The following is a 26,151-nucleotide window of genomic DNA, read 5'->3' as shown; positions in this document are numbered from 1 at the left end:
TTTCTTCTGGGGAAAATGTCTGAGATCAGATTTAAACTCAGGTACTCCTGATTTCAGGGCTGGTCCTCTAACCACTGCCCCACCTAACTGCCCCTTCTTGTTATATTTCTTAAAGTTTACTCTTTAGATTTTCAGCAGCTAAGTTGTCTCAATCAAATTATTGACTTAAAGCAAGACAAGATCTTAGAGACCATCAATTATAAATCCATCATTTTATTTTCTATAATTCAACCTTATATTTAGCTCATATTCTCTTCCTAACACTTATCCTTCCCTCCATAGAGAAAGCAAGAAAAACAAAACTCATTACTTCTACGTATAATCAAGCAAAATAATTCCCCCCATTTACCATGTACACACACACACACACACACACACACACACACACACACACACACACACACACACACACAAATGTGCCCCAATCTATACTCTGAATCCAACTCCTTTATAAAATGGGATGGTACCATGTTTCATTGTGAGTCTTCTGGAACTGTCCTCTCTCATCAACCATGTTGACAGACTACCCAAATCAATTAATAAAGCTTCTCTATAATGTTGTAATAGCATGAATTATTTTCCAACTTTTCATTTCCCAGTGCATCAATTCATAAAGGCCTTTCAAGGTTAATCTGAAAATATTTCCTTCCTCATTTTTAACAGCACAAATAGAATCTTATCACCTGAATATAACTGATGGCTTCCCCATAAATTTTCAATTCTTGGTCAACACACACACACACACACACACACACACACACACACACACACACACACACACACACACTTGCTAGAAAGATCTTTGTACATATGGAGTCCCCCTCCCTTTTTTCCCCCATCTCTTTGGTGTATAGACTAAAGAGTAGTATTGAGGAGTCAATCAGTAGAGGGAACAGTGTGATACCTTTTACATATAGTTCCGATTTGCTTTCCAGAGTGGTTGCAACAGTTCAGAGATTTACCTACAGTGTATTAATGAGTACATTTTCTCACAGTGCATCCCCCATTTATCATTTACTCCAACATCCAGGTTTACATTCAAGGTTCCTGGGGGTGGGGGTGGGGGTTAGAAAGAGAGAAGTTATAAAAGGAAGTAGCAACTGACGTCCAAAACATGGAATTCCAGTTAGTCTGAGAAGTGAGGATTCATTTAGGAAAGCCACTTAATTCACACTGCTGACATGTGTGGAACCCCAAAGTCCCAGCAGTGCAAGTTTTGGGTTCTGTACTTCATACAGAATCAAGGATCCGGCTGCTCTTATCCGTAAGAGAGGCAACGAGAGAAAGTTACCAGTCTCGCTATTTCCTCCTCAAACGACCAAAGACAGACCTTGTAACTATGAACTAGAACTAGGACACTGTAGGATTCACCGCTGCTTGCTGTAGTTCCCCGCCGACAACAGCAAGGACTTGCAAAAGACTCGGTCTAAAGAAACACTGTGGGTTCGATTCTTCTTGCTGGCTTAATGACGGGCTTCTTGGGTAGGACAGTGAGGTCAGGACAGCTACTTCAGGAGCGCAAGCCTCAGAACTGTCTGGAAGCCAAGAGATCTGACACAGCTGCAGGAGAAACAAGGGTTTGTTGTTGCTGTTTACTTTTTACAAACATTTCCACTTTGTCTCCTTTCACTGAAAGAGCTCTAGTAAGTTAATAAAACTATTAAGCATAATTAATGATACTTGTCCTAAAGTTCCTACCACCTTCCAAGGCTGTAGCATCCCCTAATACTATTGGGGGATTTACAATAATTTACATGCATTTATGGAAATCTATTGTGTCTCTTTCCCACTTTCAATCGTACCTTCCTCTCCCTACTTTCCCTCAAGGCTCTCAGTTATGACTTTCTCGTCTTTATTCTGGTTGCACTTTAGGGCACCCTCAGTAGGAACTGGATAGACTTATCTCTACTATGTCCGGATTGGGGAACTCCACATCTAGGTTTCCTAGGATAGAAGGACATCTGGATTTTGCTAGGTTCTTAGTGTCACTGCTTGGCAAGACCGAGGCTTAGCCTTGATTAAACTTAAGCCAGTCACCAGGAAGTCTGGACCAAAGTCCAGAATTTGGTATCTTATTAACTAGTATATATAATGTTTACAATCTGGAAAGTTATCAAAAAGTCTATCTATAAAGCACTTAGTATCTTTGTGCCATGTTATGGAACTGAACCAAAGCAAATCCCAATTGGCAATGGACAAATTATGGTCTGTTCTTTCTACTTAAAACATTATTTCCTTAAATATTTCACAATTACATGTAAATTTTTTCAACATTCATTTTTTAAAATTAAATTTCAACCTTCCCACCCTTTCTCCATCTATTGAGAAGCCAAGCAAGATGACACTGATTATACATGTAAAATCATGGAAAATATATTTAGATATTAGCCATGTTGCAAAAAACACCCCCCCCAAAAAAAAACCAACCAAAAAACCCAACCAGAAAACAAACAAAAATTTTTAATTATTATTTTTATTAATTTTATAATTATAACTTTTTTGACAGTATATATGCATAGGTAATTTTTTTTACAACATTATCCCTTGTGCTCCCTTCTGTTCCAAATTTTCCCCCTCCTTCCCTCCACCCCCTCCCCTAGATGGCAGGCATTCCCATACATATTAAATATCTTATAGTATAACCTAGGTACAATATATATGTGCAGAACCGAATTTTGTTGTTGTTGTCGTTGCACAGGAAGAATTGTATTTGGAAGGTAAAAATAATCTGGGAAGAAAAACAAACAAAAAAAATAATAATAATGCTCATAGTTTACACTCATTTCCCAGTGTTCCTTTTCTGGGTGTAGCTGATTCTGACCATCATTGATCAATTGGAATTGGATTAGCTCTTCTCCATGTTGAAGATAACCACTTCCATCAGAATACATCCTCATACAGTATCACTGTTGAAGTGTATAATGATCTCCTAGTTCTGCTCGTTTCACTCAGCATCAGTTGATGTCTCTCCAAGCCTCTCTTTATTCATCCTGTTGGTCATTTCTTATAGAACAATAATATTCCATAACATTCATATACCATAATTTATCCAACCATTCCCCAGCTGATGGACATCCATTCATTTTCCAGTTTCTAGCCACTACAAAAAGGGCTGCCACAAACATTTTGGGACATAAAGGTCCCTTTCCCTTTTTTAGTATTTCCTTGGGATATAAGCCCAGTAGTAGTACGGCTGGGTCAAAGGGTATGCACATTTTGATAACTTTTTGGGCATAATTCCAGATTGCTCTCCAGAATGGTTGGATTCTTTCACAACTCCACCAACAATGCATGTGTCCCAGTTTTCCCACAGCCCCTCCAACATTCATCGTTATTAGTTCCTGTCATCTTAGCCAATCTGACAGGTGTGTAATGATATCTCAGAGTTGTCTTAATTTGCATTTCTCTGATCAATAGTGATTTGGAACACTCTTTCATATGAGTGGAAATAGTTTCAATTTCATCATCTGAAAATTGTCTGTTCATATCCTTTGACCATTTATCAATTGGAGAATGGCTTGATTTCTTATAAATTAAAGTCAATTCTCTGTATATTTTGGAGATGAAGCCTTTATCAGAACCTTTAACTGTAAAAATGTTTTCCCAATTTGTTACTTCCCTTCTAACCTTGTTTGCATTAGTTTTGTTTGTGCAGAAACTTTTTAATTTGGTGTAATCAAAATTTTCTATTTTGTGATCAATAATGGTCTCTAGTTCTCCTTTGGTCACAAATTCCTTCCTCCTCCACAAGTCTGAGCAGTAAACTATCCTATGTTCCTCTAATTTATTTATGATTTCATTCTTTATGCCTAAATCTTGGACCCATTTTGATCTTATCTTAGTATGTGGTATTAAATGTGGGTCCATGCTTAGTTAAAAATTTCTTTTAAATGTATACTTCAAAGTACATTCAGAATTTGTCAGTTTCCTCTCTGGAGGTGAATAGTATTTTTTGTTTAATCATGGGTTCTTTGGGATTGTCTTGGATCATTGTCTTGATCAGAGAAGATAATCTTTCATAATTGTTGAATATGGGATTTTCAGTCCTGATAAATCAAACTAATGTAGAAGAATATGTCAATATAATTTGTAAGGGTTTATCAGCACTGCCATTTTGAGCATGATTGTTGCTATTTCTTGAAAAAAATTGAAAAAAGAGGAATTAAAACCAAAATGAGAAATACAAAATGAAGGAATCCACTGATCAGTTTCTGAAAGAGATCTTAAAAAGAAAACTCCAAGAAATATTATAACCAAATTCCAGAGTTTCTAAGTCAGTGGGGAAAATAGTAAATGGAGTTAGAGATTATTCAAATATTGTAGAGCTACAGTCAAGCCCCCACAAGATTTAGCAACTAGCATGTTAAAGGAGTGGAGAGCATGGAATAACTTGCCCAGCAAAATTGTTTATGATATTCTAGGGGATGAGGGATGGGAGGAATACATATTTAATGAAACAAAGCACTTTCAAGCATTCCTGACTAAAAGACTAAACCTCAATAGAAAATTGGATATTCAAACACAAAATTCAAGAAAAGCATAAAAATGTAAACATGAAAGAGAAAATATTAGGAATTTAATAAAATTAAAAGTGTTTATATTCCTATTTAGGAGAATGATACATGTAACTCCTACAAAAATTTGTCATTATTAGGGCAATTAAAGTCAGTCTACATGGACAGAGGTCACTAGTGTGAATTAATTGTGTTAGAAAGAGATTTTCTTTTCTTTTTTTTTAAATAGCTTTTTGTTTACAAGATATATGCATGGGTAATTTTTCAGCATTGACAATTGCAAAATCTTTTGTTCCAATTTTTCCCCTCCTTCTCCCCACCCCTTCCCCCTGATGGCAGTTGACCAATGCCTGTTAAATATGTTAAAGTATAAGTGAAATACAATATATGTATACATATCCATACAGTTATTTTGCTGTACAAAAAGAATCTGACTTTGAAATAGTGTACAGTTAGTCTATGAAGGAAATCAGAAATGCAGGTGGAGAAAAATAGAGGGATTGGGAATTTTATGTAGTGATTCATAGTCATCTCCCAGAGTTCTTTTGCTGGGTGTAGCTGGTTCAATTCATTACTTCTTTATTGGAACTGATTTGGTTCATCTCATTGTTGAAGAGGGCCACATCCATCAAAATTGATCATCATATAGTATTGTTGTTGAAGCATATAATGATCTCCTGGTCCTGTTCATTTCACTCAGCATCAGTTCATGTAAGTCTCTCCAGGCCTTTCTGAAATCATCCTGCTGATTATTTCTTACAGAACAATAATATTCCATAATATTCATATACCACAATTTATTCAGCCATTCTCCAATTGATGGGCATCCACTCAGTTCCCAGTTCCTGGCCACTACAAAGAGGGCTGCCACAAACATTTTTGCACATACAGGTCCCTGGAAAGAGGTTTTCAAAAGTGTGTAGAGAAAGAGAAGAGGAAAATGGGTTGGAGACTGGAAACCCTTACCCTTGAAACTCACACTCATCTGAACTGGTTCAAAGATGGGAGAATACATGCCTGTGCACTCTCTCTGTCTCTGTCTCTGTTTCTGTCTCTCTTTCTCTCTCTCTATTTAGTATAGAATTCTTTCTTACCCATCAGAGGAGTAGAAGATGAAGGGGAATTAAAAATACAAAGAGAAGTGATAAGGGGAAAGGAGGACTAAGGAAGGCAGTAATCAGAAGCTAAACAGACTTTTTAGGAGTGAACAGAGACCAAGAAAGAGAGAAAGATTGTTAGGATTACTAAGTGAGAACTGAGGTTGTCTGGATAGTGACAAGGTAAGAATTCAGACTGGACAATTACAAGGTGAGAACTCAGGTTGACTTGATGGGGCAAGCTCATTGGCTGGGGTGGTTCTTCCCAGAAGCCCTTGCATTATCCCATGCCCATTCTCTGGGAGGATAAAAGACACAATATTGGGCCTGGAGAGCAGATCGGCCTGGAGAAGGATAAGAGCTGGAGGAGATTCAGAGCCAGGATTGAAGAAGAGGACTCTGCATTGCATCAGGCTTGATGGGGCTCTCTGCAGGAAGGGAAGTCACTTCTTTGGACAAGAGTTAACAGCAACTGCCTGGAGACAACGGTTCACTACAGGAAGAAGAATCTGTCTAGAGCAGATTTGAGTAGACACAGCAGATCTGCTTCCCAGAGAGCGATCCAGCAGCTTCCTGGAGACGACAGCTCGCTACACTTGGCGCCCAACGTGGGGCAAGGAACTTTTGCTTATCCTGACAAGAGGAGCTAGACCAGACCTTCGCAATTTGGCGCCCGAACAGGGACAGACACGGTCCTGATTCCAGTGGAAAAGCCTCCCATCCAGATCTCAGTCTCTCTGACCCAGAACCGTGAGTAATAAGGAAACTTTGTTAAAGATTAAGTGAGTGTGCTAATAGATAAATAAGGAATTTAACTTGTTAAGGGCTAAACCAGCAATCTCTTATAGTGAAATGGGGCAAACACCTTCTGTTCAAGGAAAATGTTTAGAGAGCATCATCAAGGTTATGAAAAGCCAAGGCTTGATTATAATTTTAGAGGAGATTACTGAACTTTTAAGAACTGTGAAGGTCATATGTCCTTCTTTTTCTCTGGAAGAAGAATTGGATCCAGATGAGTGGAAATTAGTAGGAGAGCAATTAGGTGAACAGTACAATTACCTTTGTGACATTTTACCCTTTGGTTCCAGACCAAACTCAGTTTCCAAAGATACAATTCATACCTACAATTTAATCCAAATGGCTTTAAAAAATGTTATTCTAAAGGAAGAGATGAAGGAGCAAAATGGGGAGGTGTCAACTAAACTAGGTGAAAAGGATGAATCAAATAACAATGAAGTTAAGTACAATTCTGAGCAACAGCAACAGGAGCACCTCCCATCTCGTCCCTCAATTAACCCTTCAGGGGTGGAGCAAGAAGGAGGAGAGGAAGAGGCAGAAACACAAACAGAATTGCCTGTGAAGCAGCCTAAGCCTATGACAAGATTAGAAAAAGCATTGGTTAAAGCTAAGAGAGAAGGACAGGATATAAGTGATTTTATACATGCATATCCTGTGATTGAAAATATTGACTCTGTAGGTCAAAAAAGGAGAAGATATGCACCTTTAGATTTGAATAAAATTAAAGATTTGAAAAAAGGTTGTACCCTTTATGGGGCTACATCAGCTTATGTTAAAATGTTACTAGATGGTTTGTCTTATGAAGTCCTAACCCCAAATGATTGGAAATCCATAGCAAGGATATGCCTGGAACCTGGAGAAAATTTATTATGGCTTTCGGAATTTCATGAATTATGTAAAATTCAAGTCAGATGCAATTTGGAAATAGGAGTTAACACACAATTCACTTTTGAGCACTTGGCTGGTGAAGGTCGGTATGGAGAGAATTCAGAACAGACTGATTATACCATGACAATATATGAACAAATTGCTAAGGCTGCAATAAAAGCTTGGGGTGTCCTTCCTGGACAGAAAGATCGTGGAGAGGCTTTCACTAAAATACAGCAAGGTCCCAATGAACCTTTTGCAGATTTTGTGGGACGTTTGCAAACTGCTGTCAGAAGAACTATTGGAGAAAATTCAGCTACAGAAATAATGACCAGACATCTGGCTAAGGAAAATGCCAATGAGATTTGCAAAAGAATTATATGGGGATTAGACAAAGATGCTCCTTTAGAGGAGATCATAAGACGCTGTGTTACAGTGGGAACAAATGCTTTTTACACCCGGACAATGATGAATGTGGAAAGACAGGGTCCCTCCTGGCAAGGGCCTTCTAGAGAAACTCGGCAATGTTTTCAATGTGGAAAAATTGGGCATCTAAGAGCTCAGTGTAGGTATGGAGATACAGTGAGAAGACAGGGTGAAAGAAGACCTAAAACCCCATGTCCAAAATGCAACAGAGGACTCCATTGGGCATCAGAGTGTAGAATAATTCAGGGAAATAGGATGAGGGGCCCAGGTCCAGGGCCCCAGGCAAAAAAGACTTGGGGCATGATGGCAGCTGATGTTACACCCAAAGAACCTTTAGAAGGCCAGGACTCTGATTTAATCAACCAGCAGAAAAGCAATCACATGGCAGAAAGGGATTACCTGATAAGTGAGCCAAAAGGCAATCAGATTGTAAAAATGGATTACACTTGGGGAGAATACAGGCCTTTTAAACCAACAGGGCTGTGTCCAGTGCAAACAACTCCAATGTAATTGCCAGATGATGAGAAGAGATTTAGAAAGTGGTAAATAGAAGAAAATTAGATAGGTTAACTGCCTGGGAGAGAGGGTTTGCTAGTATTTTAACAGACAGAAGAAAACAGATGAAGAAGGAATCAGATGGGTGCCAACGAGTCATATTCGCCTTGTCCATCAGAGAGAGACAGAAAAAGAGAAAGACCTCAAAATAAAGGAGAAGATCTAAGAAACATCTGACACTGAAAGAGCATGGATAATAAGAAGACTGTTAAAGAACTTTAAAAACCAGCAGGAATCATTGGACTTCCTCACACAAGATGAGACTAATGGACAATGGACTTATGGACATTTATAAATTTTCAATTTATGATTATGTTATATACTTCTAGCATGTGTTATGTTACTATGTTACTATGTGCTTATGTAATTTATGTAATTATCTGTAATACTTCCCATATTGATGGATTTATGTTTCAAGGTCATTTATGTAATTATCTGTAATACTTCCCATAAAAGATAATAGGGATAATTATATAAGATAATAAGATAATATACCATAGATATGCTTGTGAATTGGATGAACTCATGTATTAAACAGGAGACAACCCAATGGAATAGAAATCAAAATCCAGCTTAATATGTTGCTTACAAGAAACACATTTGAAATAGACATTAACAGTTAAAATATTGTTGTTTGTCTTTTGTTCTCAAAGAGAACCATGATATCAGAGTGTGATGCCATGGCATGCAAGTGCATTGGCTTTAATGAGGAAAGACTGTGCAAGGTCATCTGCCTCAGTTGTTCATGTAGAGTCATCTGGGTGCAATGGCCAGATATAAATCAGGAAGACAGAAGATACTCCTGGATCAGTGATAGACTTGGTACTTTTTAAGATAAGATCTTACCCAGGTCTCAGTTTCTCTGGGTTACATCCATTCAGTGATTAAAACTAGGTAGCAAAGAATAGCTTCTTTCACATAGTCTCACACACACACACACACACACACAACACACACACACACACACCACACACACTCCAAATAAATAGAAATAAATCTGCAGGAGAAGACCTTAGGGTTTCTGACCAAAGCAATTTCCAATTAGGGCTTTATACTAGTGACCTATTTTTAACCAATCAATTACAGGCAGAGTGTTTAGGTTTAAGGCATGGTCCTTAGAAAGAAATCTAGTCAATAATCCAAGATATCTTAAAAGGGTTTAGTAATAATTTTTTTTAAAGAACATCCTTAGTAAATAAGGAATTGGAGCACAGTCTACATATATTTCAGCTGAAGTGAAGAAGCCAAGAACAGCACTCATGATCTCAGACAAAACAAAATTTTAAAAGCAACTAATTAAGGAGATAATCAAGGAAACTACATTTTTCTAAAAGGTACTATATACAAGAAAGTACTGGCAATACTAAACATATATACACTGACTAGAAGAGCATCCAAATTCTTTTTAAAAATATATTGCATATCTATTTATATATTAAAAACAATTTTAAGCATTTTGTAAAATTTTGAGTTCCAAATTCTGCTCCTCCTTTCTGTCCCCTTCCTGAGACAGTAAGCAATCAGATATAGCTTATCCATGTATAATCATATTAAACATTTCCATATTAGTTATTTGTACAAGAAGACTCAAATAAAGGAAAAAGAAAGTGAAAAATAGCATACTTCAATATTCAATTCAAACAATATTAGTTTTCTGGAGGGGGATAGTTAATCCTTTGGGGTTGCCTGGGATCATTGTATTGCTGAGAATAACTAAGTCAGTCACCAGTCTCCGTGGAACAATATTGCTATTACTATATACACCATTTTCCTGGTTCTGTTCACTTTATTCTGCATGAGTTCATGTAAAATTTTTCCATATTTTTCTCAAATCATTTGTTTCAGCGCAATAATATTCCATTACATTCCCCTTTGATTTCCAATTCTTAGCCATCCCAGAAAGAAATGCTATAAATGTTTGTATATATAGGGCCTCCCCCCCATTTTTTGGATGTTTTGGGATATAGAATATTAACAGAATTTTAAAGGTAGTCTGGATAGGACCAATCTAGTCAATAAATCCCAAGATATCTTAAGAGGGTTTAGTAATCAAAAAAAAAAAAAAAAAAAAAAAATTTTTTTAAAGAACATCCTTACGTAAAATAAGGAATTGGAGCAGAATCTACCATATATTTCAGCTGAAGTGAGAAAGCCAAGAGTAGCACTCATGATCTCAGACAAAACAAAATTTTAAAAGCGACTAACTTAAGGAGATAATCAAGGAAACTACGAATGATTTAGCGCCAGGTGCCCCTCGAGCATGCGCTGCGCTCCGGGTGAGAGGCGGCCCCCCTTCGAGGCCGCTCTCCAGCCCCCGGCGCGAACGACTCTCCGCACCGAGCCCCGACCCCTGAGGCTCCCCCGCCGGAGCGAGGGGAGGGAGCGCGGAGGCCCGGCTATCCGTGGCCCACCGAGGCTCCTCGGCGCTGCGGTATCGTCACACTTAGGGGGGATTCTGACTTAGAGGCGTTCAGTCATAATCCCACAGATGGTAGCTTCGCCCCTTGGCTCCTCAGCCAAGCACATACACCAAATGTCTGTACCTGGGATAATAGCAGAGGACAAAAACAGAGCAGGCTAGAAATAGGGGAATCAAGTATCAGTTTATTTAATTTGAGAATGAGGAAGCAGTCGACTGATCTTTGAAACTCTCCTAAGATGGAAAAGTTCAACATGCTGGAATGAAGGTATTATATGATACATACATCACAAGTGGGAAAAAGGAGTGGGGGTGTATATTATAACACAATCATTTCCAGGACCTGAATAGTTTCTCACAAGCCAACTAATATGGAAATATATAGGTATTTTCAAGTCTTTGTGAAAGGTTCTTGAATTGTTTCAAGCCTTAGGAGTTATTTCCTGGTGACCACAAGACCAGAGTTTTGTGACAGAAACAGATCCTACAATCTTTGATTCATTTCGTTTAACTTTGATAGGCACAGTACAAGCACAGGAATATCAGAGTGATTGATAATTGAGCAGTCCTAGAACTGTATTTCCATATAGAGACAAAGACTTAGAGAAAGGACACATCAGCTGATTGAGTTAGTTGTACAAAACAAGGTATTGATTGAGATGCTGAAATCACTCTCCCCAAAAAAGAAGTGGGTAAAATATAACTCATTGCAAGCACTGAGTGGCATGCTTAATGAGTCAATTAATATTAACTTCTCTTCTCCAAAGGAGGAGTTTTCTGCCATTTTTGAACATGGGTTATCAGGGGGGTTAAGAGGAGGAACATGTCAAAGAGGAGCATTCAATGGGAGGATCAAGAAATCTGTTGACTTCCTCATCCCTAGCCAATTAAGGCAACAAGGGAGGGGCCTTGTATTTCTAGAATGGAAATAAAAGACTCATTCAGACATCTATAAGGGACTTCCCCTGAGTGGATCATCCTTTCCTTGTAAGGACCCTAAATAAACCAATTTAATACATTCTAGAGTCCTTTTTATCTTTGTAGCTTATTTCTAATAATAACTTGAAGCTACATTGTGAGTTTCAGACTCCAAAGCCAGAATCTGCTGGTGAAATCATAGCCTTGTAAAACATATTTCATATTGATTAAGATGAAAATCATAATTATCTTCACAAGATGAACAGACAGGTTTGGAGGAAGAAAGCAAAACTATAAGTCTTAAGAGCAAAATGCTTTAAAGCATTATTGATTAGAGAAATACAAATTGACTTTTGAGACATTATCTCACACCTATCAGATTGGTTAAAATGATGGAAAGGGAAAAGGCCAAATGATGGAGGAGATGTTGAAAAATTAAGACACTAATTTTGTTGTTGGAATTATGAACTGATCCAACCAACGTGGAAAGCAATCTAGAATTATGCCCAAAGAGTTATAAATACTCACCTATAGGGGGCAGCTAGGTGGTGCAGTGGACAGAGCACCAGCCTTGAATTCAGGAGGACCAGAGTTCAAATTTGATCTCAGACACTTAACACTTCCTAGCTGTTTGACCCTGGGCAAGTCACTTAACCCCAGTCTCAGAAAAAAAGAAAAAATAAATAAATACTTACATATAAGTTATAAATACTCAACTACAAAGAAACTATAAATAAGATGCTATATATCTCCAGAGAGAAAACTGATAAACAGAACTATGTGTGGCATAAATTTACATAGATACACATTTGTATCTAATAGTGGTCTTCCCTACTGTGGAATGATTAAGGGAGAGAGAAAAAAAATTAAAAGTGCACAGGAGAGAACAAAAGAAAACTCAGGAGACCCAGAAAAGCAATGGTATTTATTATTATATCATTTCTCGGGAAAAAAAAAAAAAACTAGACTGTGAAATGGAAATTCATGGATTTATAGTGAATCTTCTATTTGTGTTGTGCTATATAAATGGAATTTATATTGTTTTTTAATTTAATTTTGAAATGTTTTTAAATAGCTAATTATCTTAATAAATACAGAATCTACTTCTTCCCTCCCTCCCCACAGAAAAAGAGAGCTCAAAAAATGAGGGAAAAAAACCACTAAGAAGGATGCAGCCAGAAGTCATTCTTTCTTCAATCATTGCGGTAGATTTCTCCACTTAGCAATTTCTTCAACCCATCCTGGGTCAAGAGATTGCAATGTAGAGAGCTCAGCCAGTAGACGCCTTTCACGATCCATCTCTTCTTGGGTTCCTGTGAAAGGAGCCATGGCTATGTCCGGTATTGATTGTGGCCAGCTACCAGAGTTCATATTGGAGTTAGCTGAAGAGAAACTAGACCAGTCCCCTGGAAGGTCCACAACATCCTGTCTGGAGTCAAAAGGTCTAGTTGGTGGACAAATGGAGGGATTCATGCCATCTGTGGCTAGAGGCTGGAGATTGTTGCTGCCATGAATGGCACCACAGGCAAAGTCTGTAAGCTCCCTAGGGACTTGAGGAAGGAACCCAGGAGTCACGGGTATTTCATCTATAACTTGACAAGCACCTTCTCCTTGGCCTGCTATGGAAACACTAGATGCATTTTCAGTAGAGATCCTAGGGGTAGAAAATTCTAAAGATGTCAGACACCTGGAAGAAAGAGGAGAGAGGAAAGTCAGTGTAATTAGCAATAATACATTTTCCCAATATTCTATTTCTTATTTCCAAATGTGCTTTTTATCTAGTAAGTACACTCCTTTTACCCACAGCCTCAGCACACGAAGTCCTGGAGAAAACAGGACAGAAACATCATCCAGAATACCAGAGCCGGGTACACAAAGAAGGCAAATTAGTAAAAAGGATCTAAGTCTCTTAGTTCTTCTTTCAATAAACTTTCTCCAAGAAAAGGAAAAGGGAATCCATGAGTGAAATCTTTTTTTCCCCAAATTTATAGCTATCTTCTATGAGGACTGAAGATATGAACTCTTTCTTTGAGATACTGAGTGTTTTTCAAACAAGTCACCTCAATTTCCTTTCTGGACATACCCATTTGGGACATCTTGCTAAATCACTTTGATCTAACTACCTCACATCCTCTATACTAGCTAGACCAGGAGAAATTCTCCTGGGTTAAGGGTTCCATAAACTTGTAACCTTAAATTTGGAGAGATCCACCAGTGGAGTGGGAACAGGTGTTTTAGCTTCCTCTAAGACTGAATTTCAAGTTCATTTGGCTAAGAGGAAAGATAAAAAGACCCAGACAGTGAAATATCTGGGACTTGGGAGGGAAAAAAGGCAGTGAGAATGAAATAGGAAAAATGGGAAATAGAGAGAGAAAAGTGTGGGAAGGGGGAAGAGGAAAGGAAAAGAGATGAAAGACTTTATGATTAAGGTAAAGAAAGTGGATGGTTGGACTAGGTACCCAAAAAAGGACATCCAAACCTCAACATCATTATGGCTCACGCCCTCAGCTTCCTTCCACATATTCTTACCCAGCATGCTGTTTTCTGCGTTTCCCTCTTGAGCACATTCCATCCTCGGAATCATGAGGAGAGAAACCTCTCTTCTTTGAGCCTTCTTCACTCTGTCCACAATTATTAGAATATGACGGCAGGTTACAGACCCAGAATTCTTGTTCAAGTTGCTTCTCTTCTTCAGTACTAGTACATGGACTAGGGTCCATGGGCCTTGTGGGTATAGAATGGAACCAATTTCCATTGCTTCTGGTGGAATTAGATGAGGAAGATAGAGGCCAGTTTTCCTGAAGGACCACACGGCCTTGTAGGAGGTTGTGTTGGATGGGAGGTGGGTAAGTGAAGGGTGAAAAGCCATGCTCCATGGCATTCATGGCCAAAGGCATGAGATTACTAGTGCTGGGAGTGGAGTCATAAGCATAGCTTGGGAGTGGCTGAGCAGACTGAGCCAAAAGCCCAGGACTCAGTGGTACCTTTTCATTATCTTGAGAAGAACCTTCTCCTAGTTCCTTTGAAGAATCATTAAAATCATTTTCAGGGGAGTTTGTGGTCCTGGCAGTGGATCCTTTTGATGCAAGATACCTTGAAGAAAAAGAAGATGAAAGGAAAATTGAATCTGCAAAATAAGAATACATTTTTTCAGAATTCCCATCCCATCATCCAAATTTCAGGCCTGCTTTCTATATGAGCAGTTTACTCCTCTCTGCCCATAGTCTCACAATAGAGTACTGGAAGAAATTAGAAGATAGGAGAGATTGGGTCAGGCTAAATGTGCACCAAAAGCAATACTTGGAATCTAGGGGACAAGAAGGGGAAAAACAAACATGGAGCTGAGCCCCTTTACTACTTACTGATTTGCCAGGTTTCCAAAATAGTACTTTTCTCTAAAGCCTTTAGCAAAAGGATTGTGCTTAATTTTGAGTTGAGAGACCTAGAAAGAAGAGAAAAAGTCAGTAAGAACCATTTTCCCTTTTGGAAACCGAGCTACCTAGTGGAAAATGCAAGGACTTAATCTTTATCTCAGCTCCAATTCACTGGGTGACCTTAGGGAGACTACTCACTGTCTTCATTTGTGAAATGGGAGAGAGAACTGTGACCATTTGAAGTACTCAACATCAGCCGAACCAGCTGGATCCACTTGCACTTAACGCTAACTCTGCCCACCTTTGTCCCAATGACTACTTAGATGAGAGTTTCTTTACCCAGATTTTAGAGGGCTTTTAGACTTGGAAGGAAACAAAATTTTAATTTTATTTTCTATCTTCATGATGAATTTGAGCCTCTCCTTATATTAGGAATTTGGAAATTCGTTCCTCTGAGGAGAAGACTTCACCTGTCTCCATAAATTGTTGATAACACACACAAGTTAAGAGCTCATCATTTAGAAAGAAAGACCCTCTAGCTAATCCTTCTTTGTAGATTTTGGCTTGCTCCTTGTGGGATGTAAACTTCTGGGAAGGGACAGGTAGGTGAATACTCTTATTTTTCTCTATGTATCCCTAGAGCCCCGCACGTGTTTGATGACTGATCACCTCTCTCAACAACAAATGACTGTTGACTGATCAATCATCTCCCTCCATGCTATCTCTCTACCCAGCCCAAATCAGATGTTCCACTAAGAATGATTCTCACCTTAATATTTTGATATGCAGTTACAGCAATGAACTCTGTTTCTGGAAACGTGAAGTTATGGCTGAAGGAAGGAGCTGATGTTTCATGTGCTCCATCATTCACTTCTTCAATACAAAGCCTCGGTTGATATTTGTGGAGGGAGTGCAATAAAATCATCTGTAAAGAAGTCGGAAAATAAGAGGTGAGATAGGTATCTTTTCTTTTTCTACCTACCTGGTCTCTACTAGTAATACCTGGGAAGGTGGAGACAGAACAAGTGTTATCTAAGATCTTCTTCTAGGATCCATAGAAATTATAGATCCTATAGAATAGGGAGGATGTTCTGCCAATTCCTGAAAGTATGAGCAATGGAAATCCCATGCTTCCTTGATGACCTGCTCTAAGCTCTTACTCCTACCCTCCTGCCACTGGAAAGTTCTCTAAATCTAGTTTCAGCATGCTTTCCTCCTTATTTTTTATTTTTTTACTTTTTGTGTTGAGGGACTTGGCAAGGCTTGAAAGGGGAGCACAATGGAGAGCTTACCTTTTTCCATTTATTGATAGTTTCTTTGCTGTTAGTCATTTTGAGTTTGTCAAATTTGATCTCTTTCTTCATCCAGTGAGCCCCAGTGTTGGGAGAGTCTGGGTGGATATACAGATGATTCCCTGTAGAAATATGAGGTCTCTAAATATTTTTGTTCAATTAAAAAAGTTTTGCAATTTCATTGACTTCTTTTGGAAATGATCCAAGCAGAGAGATATCCAAGTCAAAGGGCTGCATGGGTCACATAATTTGTTATGTATAATGCCAAATATTTTACAAAATAATTGTATCTATTCACAGGTTCACCAATAATAATGTACAACAATGTAACTATTTTATGAGTCTAACTTAGTCCTTTTTTCTCATCTCTGCCTCTCTGATAACTGTGAGGTAGAACCCAGAACTGCTGAAATTTGCACTTCAATAATTCATAGTGAATCAGAGCACTTTTCCCCACATGCTTCAAGTTTTGCTGGAGAACTGCCTTATTCATATACTTAGAATATTTATTAATGTGCAGTGCATAAAATTGTTTATGGGAACTCTTTATAGGAACAGAAAGACTGAAAAGTGAAGAATTCATTAAGACTGTTTCAGTGTGGTGGAATATGCCATTTTGTAGTCAGAAGCAAGACAATGAATGATTTTAAAAGTGCTGGAACACTATACTACTTGCTGCAATCAAACTAGCAGAAGCAGAGAACTGATTCACAAGTTAATTACTAATTTTATATTTTAAAAATCTTGAAGACTTTAGTAAATTGATGGAAAAAGAAATGTTCAGTAGCAGGAGAAAATTGTATTCAATAACTACATTCAAGAAAGTTAAACAATATTAAAAACTCTTATCTATACCATGACTATCAATGATTCCAGAAAAAGGGCCAATCCCTTTGCTGACAATCCCTCTGTAGATATAGGGTGGAAAATGAGCCATGCAATTGAGTCTAGCCAATGAAAGGATTGGTTTTGCTTTAACAATGTATGTTGGTGAGAACTAGAGACCATTATTGATGACAATAGAACATTTTGATTACACCAAATAAAAAGTTTCTGCACAAACAAAACCAATGCAAACAAGATTAGAAGGGAAGTAACAAATTAGGAAAACATTTTTACAGTTAAAGGTTCTGATAAAGGCCTCATCTCCAAAATATACAAAGAATTGACTTTAATTTGTAAGAAATCAAGCCATTCTCCAATTGATAAATGGTCAAAGGATATGAACATACAATTTTCAGATGATGAAATTGAAACTATTTCCACTCATATGAAAGAGTGTTCCAAATCACTATTGATCAGAGAAATGCAAATTAAGACAACTCTGAGATATCATTACACACCTGTCAGATTGGCTAAGATGACAGGAACAAATAACGATGAATGTTGGAGGGGCTGTGGGAAAACTGGGACACTGATGCATTGTTGGTGGAGTTGTGAAAGAATCCAACCATTCTGGAGAACAATCTGGAATTATGCCCAAAAAGTTATCAAAATGTGCATACCCTTTGACCCAGCCGAACTACTACTGGGCCTATATCCCAAGGAAATACTAAAGAAGGGAAAGGGACCTGTATGTGTCAAAATGTTTGTGGCAGCCCTTTTTGTAGTGGCTAGAAACTGGAAAATGAATGGATGTCCATCAATTGGGTAAATTATGGTATATGAATGTTATGGAATATTATTGTTCTGTAAGAAATGACCTACAGGAGGAATACAGAGAGGCTTGGAGAGACTTACATGGACTGATGCTGAGTGAAATGAGCAGAACCAGGAGATCATTATACCCTTCAACAATGATACTGTATGAGGATTTATTCTGATGGAAGTGGATACCTTCAACATGGAGAAGAGCTAATCCAATTCCAATTGATCAATGATGGACAGAATCAGCTACACCCAGAAAAGGAACACTGGGAAATGAGTATAAACTGTGAGCACTGTTTTGTTTTGTTTTGTTTTGTTTTTCTTCCCAGATTATTTTTAGCTTCCGAATACAATCCTTCCTTTGCAACAACAACAAAATTCAGTTCTGCACATATATATTGTACCTAGGATATACTATAAGATATTTAATATGTATGGGAATGCCTGCCATCTAGGGGAGGGGGTGGAGGGAAGGAGGGGAAAAATTTGGAACAGAAGGGAGTATAAGGGATAATGTTGTAAAAAAAAAAAATTACCTATGAATATGTACTGTCAAAGAAAATGTTATAATTATAAAAATTAATTTAAAAATTTTAAAAAAAAACAATGTATGTTGGTTATGAGAAATTGTCTTTTTCCCCCCCTATTCAGTGGGGTGACAGTGGGATATTTTCTTTCCAAAAATAATTTTCTGTTCATTAAGACAACAATGGGAAATGGAAAGGCAGGAGGTTAAAAAATGTGAAAAGCTGCATGCATTTTCAGACAAGCTTACTGTATTACGTTAGTTTTGCTCCATTGTTTAATTTTGTTACTAGAGACCTCTCACAGAATAGGAAGAAATAAATAGGATTGTAATATCAAAAACACAATAGATCAATAAATGTTTTTTAAAAGTATAAAAAAGGTAGGTTTGGTTGTCAAGGCTAGGGCCCCGAAGACTCCTGACAGGGGACAAACCCATCAAGTGACACAGGTGAGGAAATGTAGCTTTTTTCTGTGGGGCTTACAAAATGATGTGGAAAGAAGGACCAATAAGTGCTAAAAGCTTTACAAAGAGCATCTAATCTAATCTTCCCACACACCTGGTTCATAGATAGTATTGTTCTGAAGTTAATTGACTTGTTCAATAACAAGAAAATATTGATAAGTCTAGGAAGAGAAATTCCTGGGACTTGGGGAAAAGAAAAAAGGAAAGGATAGCCAGAAAAGAAGAGAAAAGTGGATGTGATGTGGGAAGAAGGACCAATGTAGGAAAAGTAATAAAGTACAGCACAGGTAAAGAAAGGATAATTTGATTTTCTTAGGGGACTCACAAAAGGGTACCTCAATATCAGAAAGTCTGACTAACTCCATCCCCAGCACACTCTTCGAAGGCTGGCAAATTTTTCCCTACCTGGCATGTTGTTCTCTGCTTTTTCACAATGAGACCACTTGCCATATTGAAAACTCCAGTGGTGTTGATCAACCGGCAATATTTCCAGAAATATCCTGTAACGAGCAACGGGGTTCATCCCATGGATTCTGTAAACCAGTAAAGGGAACATCCGTCTGCAAAGAAAAGAAGAAACAGTGAGAAAAAACTTAATTGCTGAACCCACATCCCAGCAAGCTTCTAGGACAGAAAAGGCTAGGCCGTTCTCTGTCTTAGGTACAGCCTTTTTATTTTTATTTTTTAATATTTTTATTTTAGGGGCACACTGGATAGAGCACCTGCCCTAGAGTCAGGAGGACCTCACCTCAAATCTGGTTTCAGACACTTAACAATCACTACTAGCTGTGTGACTCTGGGCAAGTCACTTAATCTCAATTGCCTCTCAAAAGGGGAGAAAAATGTTTTATTTGTTTTGGTCCTTGAAGTCGGAAACCTTAGAAGTGTGAACTCCGAGCTCCACCCTGAGTTCAATTTTTTTTTCCCTGAGGCAATTGGAGTTACGTGACTTGCCGGGAGTCACTCGGCTAGGAAGTGTTAAATGTCACCTACCTGGCCTAGTTCAATGATCTTTTTACTCTTTATCAAGCAAGAGTCTAGTAAATTCGAGTTTTCCAAAGGAAATGGCCCATAGAAGTCCCGCTCATATCGTTCTATAGCTTAAGGCACCGAATTGTCATAAACCATTACTTGGAAAGCAATCATTGGTTGGTTTGGGGCAGCTATAGGTGCTAAAAGAAGGCAAGAGTTTTCTGGGAGAATTTGAATGAAACTGAAGGAAAGGAAGCTCAATCTCGGTTCTCCAGCTCCAGGGGACCTACGAGGCAAAGTGCCCACCTTCACTTACCTTCCCGGCTTGCTAATGATCATTTCCGTCTGCTCCCGGTGAAACTGAAGCCACAGGGAATGGTTGTGGAGGACCACTCCCAGTTTTCCTGAGGTACAAGTGTGGCTGGCGTCGTCGGAGGTATCTGGGGGGCTCTGAAGGTGGTTGAGGTCCGCCGTCGAGTCAGCGCCCCCACAGCCCTGGGCTGCCTGCAAGCGGAAGGCCTTCATTGCGACCCTGGGGATGAACGGGTTGAAAAGATATTTCTCTCACCGCCAAGGGACTGACTTTCACTCACTGACTTTCTCCGGTGGAGGCCTCCTTTTATATCAACTCCATAATTATTAGAGGCCCCGCCCTTGAATTCCCACCTCAGGTCTTTCTTCTGAGATGGTGTTTTTTACTTTTCTTTCTTTTTTTGGCCTTCAGGATATACCCAACCTGCTCATACTGCTAATAAAAGACATCTTGCCCTGATTTATTTATTTATCTGTTTATTGCTGAGGCAATTGGGGTTAAGTGACTGTCCCAGGGTCACACAGCTAGGAAGTGTTAAGCGTCTGAGGTCACATTCGAACTCAGGTCTTCCTGAATTCAGGGTTGGTGCTCTATCCACTGCATCACCTAACTGCCCTTTACTCTGATCTAAATGAAAAGAAATATATTTTAAGTTTTCTTCAAGACGAATAATGTTTGCAATGTTTTGTTTTGTTTTGTTTTAACTTGTCTTCTCTTGACACAACACATATCCTCAGTCCCTAAATCCAAAGAAATGTTTCTTCCATACTTTCCTAGCCTAAGAAGTGTAAACTCACACTTTTTTTCCAACACTCATTTTTGTAAGATTTCGAGTTCCAAATTTTTTTCTTCCTCCCTCCCTTGCCTCCTCCCTACCCAAGACAGTGGGCAATCTGATGTAGCTTATACATGTTTATTTATTTGTGAAAGAAAAATCAGAACAAAAGGAAAAATCAAGAGAAACAAAAAACAACCAAAGCAAAACTGTATGTTTTTCTCTGCATTTAGTCTTCATAATTCTTTTTCTGCAGATGGATGGTATTTTCCATTCCAAATCTATTGGAATTGTCTTGGATGGCTGAGAAGAGGCAAGTCTATCATAGTTGATAATCACACAATGTTGCTGTTACTGTGTACAGTGTTCTCCTGGTTCCACTCACCTCAACATCAGTTCATACAAGTTCAGGTTTTTCTGAACTTTGTACAGCACAATAATATCCATTACATCTAATTACCACAACTTATTCAGCCATTCCCCCAACTGATCACCTCCATTTCCAATTCCTTGAAACCATAAAAAAAAGAGCAGCTACTAACATTTTTGTTCATGTGAGTCCTTTTCACTTTTCTATGATCTGTTTGGGATATAGACCCAGTGGTGGCACTTCTGGATTCAAGAGTTTGCACAGTTTGGTAGCCCTTTGGGCATAGTTCCAAAGTGCCCTTCTGAATGGTTGGATGAGTTCACATCTCCACCAACAATGCATTAGTGTTCCAGTTTCCCCACATTCCCTCCAACATCTATCATTATCTTTTCCTGTACTTTTAGTCAACCTAATATAAGCCTGCCCTTCCCATGATATTTCTCTGTTATACTTCACAATATTTACTCTTGAAATTTTCAGCAGGTGGTGTCTCAATAGAATCATTGCCTTTGAACAAGACAGTATCTTAGAGATTATCGGTTACAAATCCTTCATTTTATTTTCTCTAGTTTTAATTTATATTCAGCTCACATTCTCTCCCTGACACCTATCCTCTCCCATATCAAGAAAGCAAGAAACACAAAACTCTTTAACTCCTTATTTGCCCTGTACACACACACACACACACGTTTCTCAATTTGCATTCTACTTGCCCAATTGATGAACTCTCCATTACTTCCCATTTCTTTGCCACCACAAAAAGAACTAGAAATGTTTTCATTAATTAAATTGTTTAAGTTAAAGTTCATGCAGTTTTCATCCATCTTTTCGATGTTGTCCTAATTTGTTTTCCTGAATACTTGGACTACTTCAGAGATCTATCTAAAGCACTTGTTTTTCTACAATGATTTCCCCTATTTTAAAATTTCAACAGATTGGAGACATACATTCCAGGTAGGTGTTTCTGAGTGAGTAAGAAATGAGAAAACGATCTTTAGTCTTTTCCACTGTGTTCGACTTTTGGTGAGCTCTTAGCCAAAATACTGGAATAGTTTGTCATTTTCTTTTTCTTTTCTTAAAATCAAAATACTCATTCATAGAGCATTAGAACAAAGGTCACAACAACCTTCTGAAATAGACTCAATTGTTACCTCTCTTTAAAATCAATTTTTACCACTGAGGAAACTGAAGCTCAAAAAAGTGAAGATATTTGCAATCAAAGAGTCAGTGTGAATAGGTACTCAACCATATGTTTTCTTTTCTTTTTTTAATGTTGGAGGTGCTACAATTTTTTTTATTGATAGGTTTTTATTTTCAAAATATATACATAGATATTTTTTCAACATTAACCCTTGCAAAACCCTGTGTTCTCATTTTTCTCTCCCTTCCTACCACCCCACTCCCTCAGTCAGCAAGTGATCCAACATATATTAAACATGTTCAATTCCTCTATACACATTTCTTTTCTTTTTTTATAAAGCTTTTTATTTTTCAAAATATCTGCATGGACAATTCTTCAACCTGAGCATTAAAAAACCCTCTGTTCCAATCTCCTCTCCTTACCCCCATGACCTCCTTTAGATGGGAAGTAGTCCAATATATGTTAAATATGGTAGAAATATATGTTAAATCCAATATATGCATACATATGTCTACAATGATTGTGCCACACAAGAAAAAAAAAGAAAAGCAAAATAAAATTCAAGCAAACAACAATAAAAACAGTGAAAAATGCCATGTTGTAAACCTCCCTCATTTCCCATAGTCCTCTCTCTGGGTATCTATACAAATTTCCACAAATATGCTGCAAAAGAAGGATCAGATCAAAAAGGAAAAAAAATGAGAAAGAAAACAACATGCAAGCAAACAATAAAGAGTGAAAATATTATGTTGTGGTCCCCATTCAATTCCCAAGATATCTCTGGGTGCAGATAGCTTCTTCATCACAAGACTATTGGGACTGGTGTGAATCACCTCATTGTTGACAAGAGCCATGTCCATCAGAATTATTAACATATCTTGCGATTGCCACGTATAATAATCTGATTCTGCTCACTTCACTCAGCATCAGTTAATGTAAGTCTCTCCAGACCTCTCTGAAGACCTGCTGAAAATTTCTTATGGAACAATATTCCATAACATTCATGTCCCATAACTTGTTCCGTCATTCTCCAACTGATAGGCATCCACTCAGTTTCCAGTTTCTTGCCACTACAAAGAGGGCTGCCACAAACTTTTTTTCATGAGTGGGTCCTTCTTTTATGATCTCTTTAGGATACAATCCCAGTAGAAACACAGCTGCATCAAAAAACTGTAGGCACAGTTTGGCCATAGTTCCAAATTGCTCTCCAGAACGACTGAATCAATTCGTTTGTCATTTTCTTTTTTTTTTTTTTTTTTTTTTTTTTTTTTTTTTTTTTTTTTGCTCATTTGACAGATGAGGGAACTGAAGCAGTCACACGACTAATAAGTGTCAGAGGGTGAATTGGAATTTGGTTCTTCCTGATTCCAGGCCGGAGCTCTCTCCACAGTTGCCCTGAGAAATGTATTAGAGAAGAAGAAATTTTAAAGAGAGGTAACAATTGAGACCCAAGATGTGGAATCCCAGTTAGTTTCAGCAGCGAAGATTTCGGCTCCGGGAAGCGACCTTTCTGACTCTTCCAACACTAAGGTAGAAGAACCCCGAATTCCCAGACGCCCCGAGTTTGGACTCTATCCTTCAGGCAGCCCCGATGGATAAGCCACTGTCCCCGAGTTGGATCAGGAGAGATTGACAGAAAGAGAGACAGAGACAGAGAGACAAAGACCGACAGAGACAAAGAGAGACACACACAGACACAGAGAGACAGAAAGAGCACGCACGCACGCACCCACGCACCCATTCAATCTCGTCTTAAAGACCAAAAGCAGAGTTATCTCCGATACTATTGACCTGAGCTACTTGCTCCTTGCCCGAGCAAAGGCGGAAAGCTTCCAGGGCTCAAGTTCTCCGCCTGCAGCTCAATAGCATCTGCTCTGAAAGCAATACCAACGGACCTCCATCCTTCCGTGCTTCGTAACCAGGACCGCGTCGTTAAGGCGAGAGAGGTGCAGGACCGCTGCTTCTACCAATGCTAGCCCCGGAACCGGCTGCACTGAGGAGTATTTGACAGCAACTGCGAAGCATCTGGGACACGGTAAACGACTTCCATTCCAACTCCGAGAGTTGCAATGAGCTACGGGGCGTCCATTCAGCACCCAACCTGGGCCGTTTCCACACTTCTTTACCTAGCTCCAGTCCAGGGAAGGAAGCAGAAAGCCCAGAGCGCGACGTATTCACTCCGGGGCAGCTGCCTTCGGAACAGTCGGGAGCCGCCCGGGCGCTGCCAGAACGGTGAGTAAGAATCTCCCTGGAACTCTCGGGTCCTTCCCGGCCTGGAGCCAAATATTCGAAGACATGCATTGTGAAAGCTTCCTCCAAAAAGCAGAAAATAGTCTTCCATAACCATTCCCCCGGGCGTAAATTTTATCCTGAACACACAGGAATGACCATTAACAATTAGGGCTGATACTGGAGATCTCCGGGATCTTCGCAATCGCTTTTCCTTTTCTTGTGTTGCTCAGGTTCCCTGGAAGTTGGAGGTGACGTGAATCGCTTGGCGGCTCTTTTAGGGCGAGCTGTTCTGGGCAGCTGTGTGGGCTCTCAAGAACTTATTGATGATTTAAAAAAAAAAAAAACAAAAAAACAAAAACAAACAAAAAAAAAAAAAAAAAAAAAAAAAAAAAACTAAGCACTTGTTCCTGACAACTTTGTGCCTGAGTTTTTTGACCACTGTGAAAAACGATAGCTTGGAGCCTTTCCTTTGGGAAACTGGAATTCCCTGGACAATTGACATACGTGGTTGAAGTGAATCAGTGTTGGGTGGGGGTTAGCGTCCTCAAATCTTAAATCCCAATTCTGCAGGGCAGAGGTGTCACAGGTTTAAGTAGGGCCGGAAACAATGTATTTTCACTTTCTCGGGAATGATCACCTCTAGCTAGAGAAAATGAAATGAGATGACTTCTCGCTTGCTGGGGATTTGAATTGAATTAATTTACGAAAATATCCAATGGGACTGGTCCCGCCAGATTTTTTATTTTATTTTATTTTATTTTTGGACGGAGAAGGATCCCAATGGCAGCGTGAACTGAGGCTGCAATTTAAGCACAGGGGATGAGGGGAGAACAGGCACAGAAAGTTCACAGCTAAGAGTAAAATAGGTGTAGAGAGGCACATGGGGTGAGAACAGAGTTTGGAAAGGTGAAGGTGGGGAGTACGATGGGGAGGGGGAAAGGCAAAGACAATCACTTTTGTAACTATGGATTAGAGTTGGGAGTACTTGAGCAGCGTGGACCAGATGGAGATGGATGGGTTCTGGGAAAGTGAGAGTGGGAATGGGAAAAAGTTTAAGGTCTCATTTTAATACGTGGGGCGGGGGAACACACTAACTCTTACTTGTGTCACTTCAGGGTTAGTTTATTAACATCCTCAGATCATTTCAAAGCTGTCCTCTCAAAGTTATTTGTGAATCTGGTAGTCTGGCTTCAAATATCTGGAAATTGTCTGAGGTTAGCTTACCGCAGGACCAAAAATCCTGACAGCAGAATTTAGATGTTCTGTCTTGATAACATATTACCAGGATGGGACTTTGTTGTTGTTGTTAATATGTGATACAATGTGTAAAATATTCTACTTTGATCTTCAGGAGGTTTGTATGTAACTTCTAGATTCACCTTTGCAATCTTACTTTCTGCTATTGCAGTTTTATATTGGCCACTTATAAACTTACTACCCTGACCAGAAG

At 38.8% G+C, this 26,151-nt stretch overlaps 2 protein-coding genes across 2 annotated transcripts; both read right to left on the bottom strand.

The window, feature by feature from the left end:
* Positions 1–12,500: 12,500 nt before the first annotated feature.
* LOC141541338 (uncharacterized) lies at positions 12,501–15,190 on the bottom strand. The gene is made up of 5 exons (XM_074265480.1): positions 15,167–15,190; positions 14,957–15,036; positions 14,579–14,687; positions 14,124–14,215; positions 12,501–13,281 (listed from the first exon to the last, which is right to left on the bottom strand). Exons 1-5 carry the CDS (start codon positions 15,173–15,175, stop codon positions 12,792–12,794), a joined length of 780 nt encoding a protein of 259 aa, XP_074121581.1. The 5' UTR covers positions 15,176–15,190; the 3' UTR covers positions 12,501–12,791.
* A 496-nt stretch (positions 15,191–15,686) lies between these two features.
* Positions 15,687–24,770, bottom strand: LOC141540806 (T-box transcription factor TBX21-like). The gene is made up of 6 exons (XM_074264759.1): positions 24,596–24,770; positions 24,357–24,483; positions 20,187–20,402; positions 19,304–19,458; positions 16,261–16,382; positions 15,687–15,893 (listed from the first exon to the last, which is right to left on the bottom strand). Exons 1-6 carry the CDS (start codon positions 24,768–24,770, stop codon positions 15,687–15,689), a joined length of 1,002 nt encoding a protein of 333 aa, XP_074120860.1.
* Positions 24,771–26,151: the final 1,381 nt, after the last annotated feature.

Source organism: Sminthopsis crassicaudata, chromosome 4 (genome assembly GCF_048593235.1).
Source record: "Sminthopsis crassicaudata isolate SCR6 chromosome 4, ASM4859323v1, whole genome shotgun sequence".
Taxonomy (NCBI): domain Eukaryota; kingdom Metazoa; phylum Chordata; class Mammalia; order Dasyuromorphia; family Dasyuridae; genus Sminthopsis; species Sminthopsis crassicaudata.
Note: the sequence above shows the minus strand (reverse complement) of the source record. Positions and strands in the feature narration are given on the sequence as shown.

Coding starts and splice junctions, on each gene's coding strand:
- LOC141540806 (XM_074264759.1), bottom strand. CDS start 24,770: ATGCATGTCTTCGAATATTTGGCTCCAGGCCGGGAAGGACCCGAGAGT. Junction 24,484..24,595: donor CTTCCCTGGACTGGAGCTAG/GTAAAGAAGTGT, acceptor GATGCTTCGCAG/TTGCTGTCAAATACTCCTCA. Junction 16,383..19,303: donor AGCAGAGAACAACATGCCAG/GTAGGGAAAAAT, acceptor ATATTTCTACAG/GGAATCATCTGTATATCCAC.
- LOC141541338 (XM_074265480.1), bottom strand. Junction 14,688..14,956: donor TTTGGAAACCTGGCAAATCA/GTAAGTAGTAAA, acceptor TTTTTCTTCAAG/GTATCTTGCATCAAAAGGAT. Junction 14,216..14,578: donor CTTCTCAAGATAATGAAAAG/GTACCACTGAGT, acceptor AATTGTGGACAG/AGTGAAGAAGGCTCAAAGAA.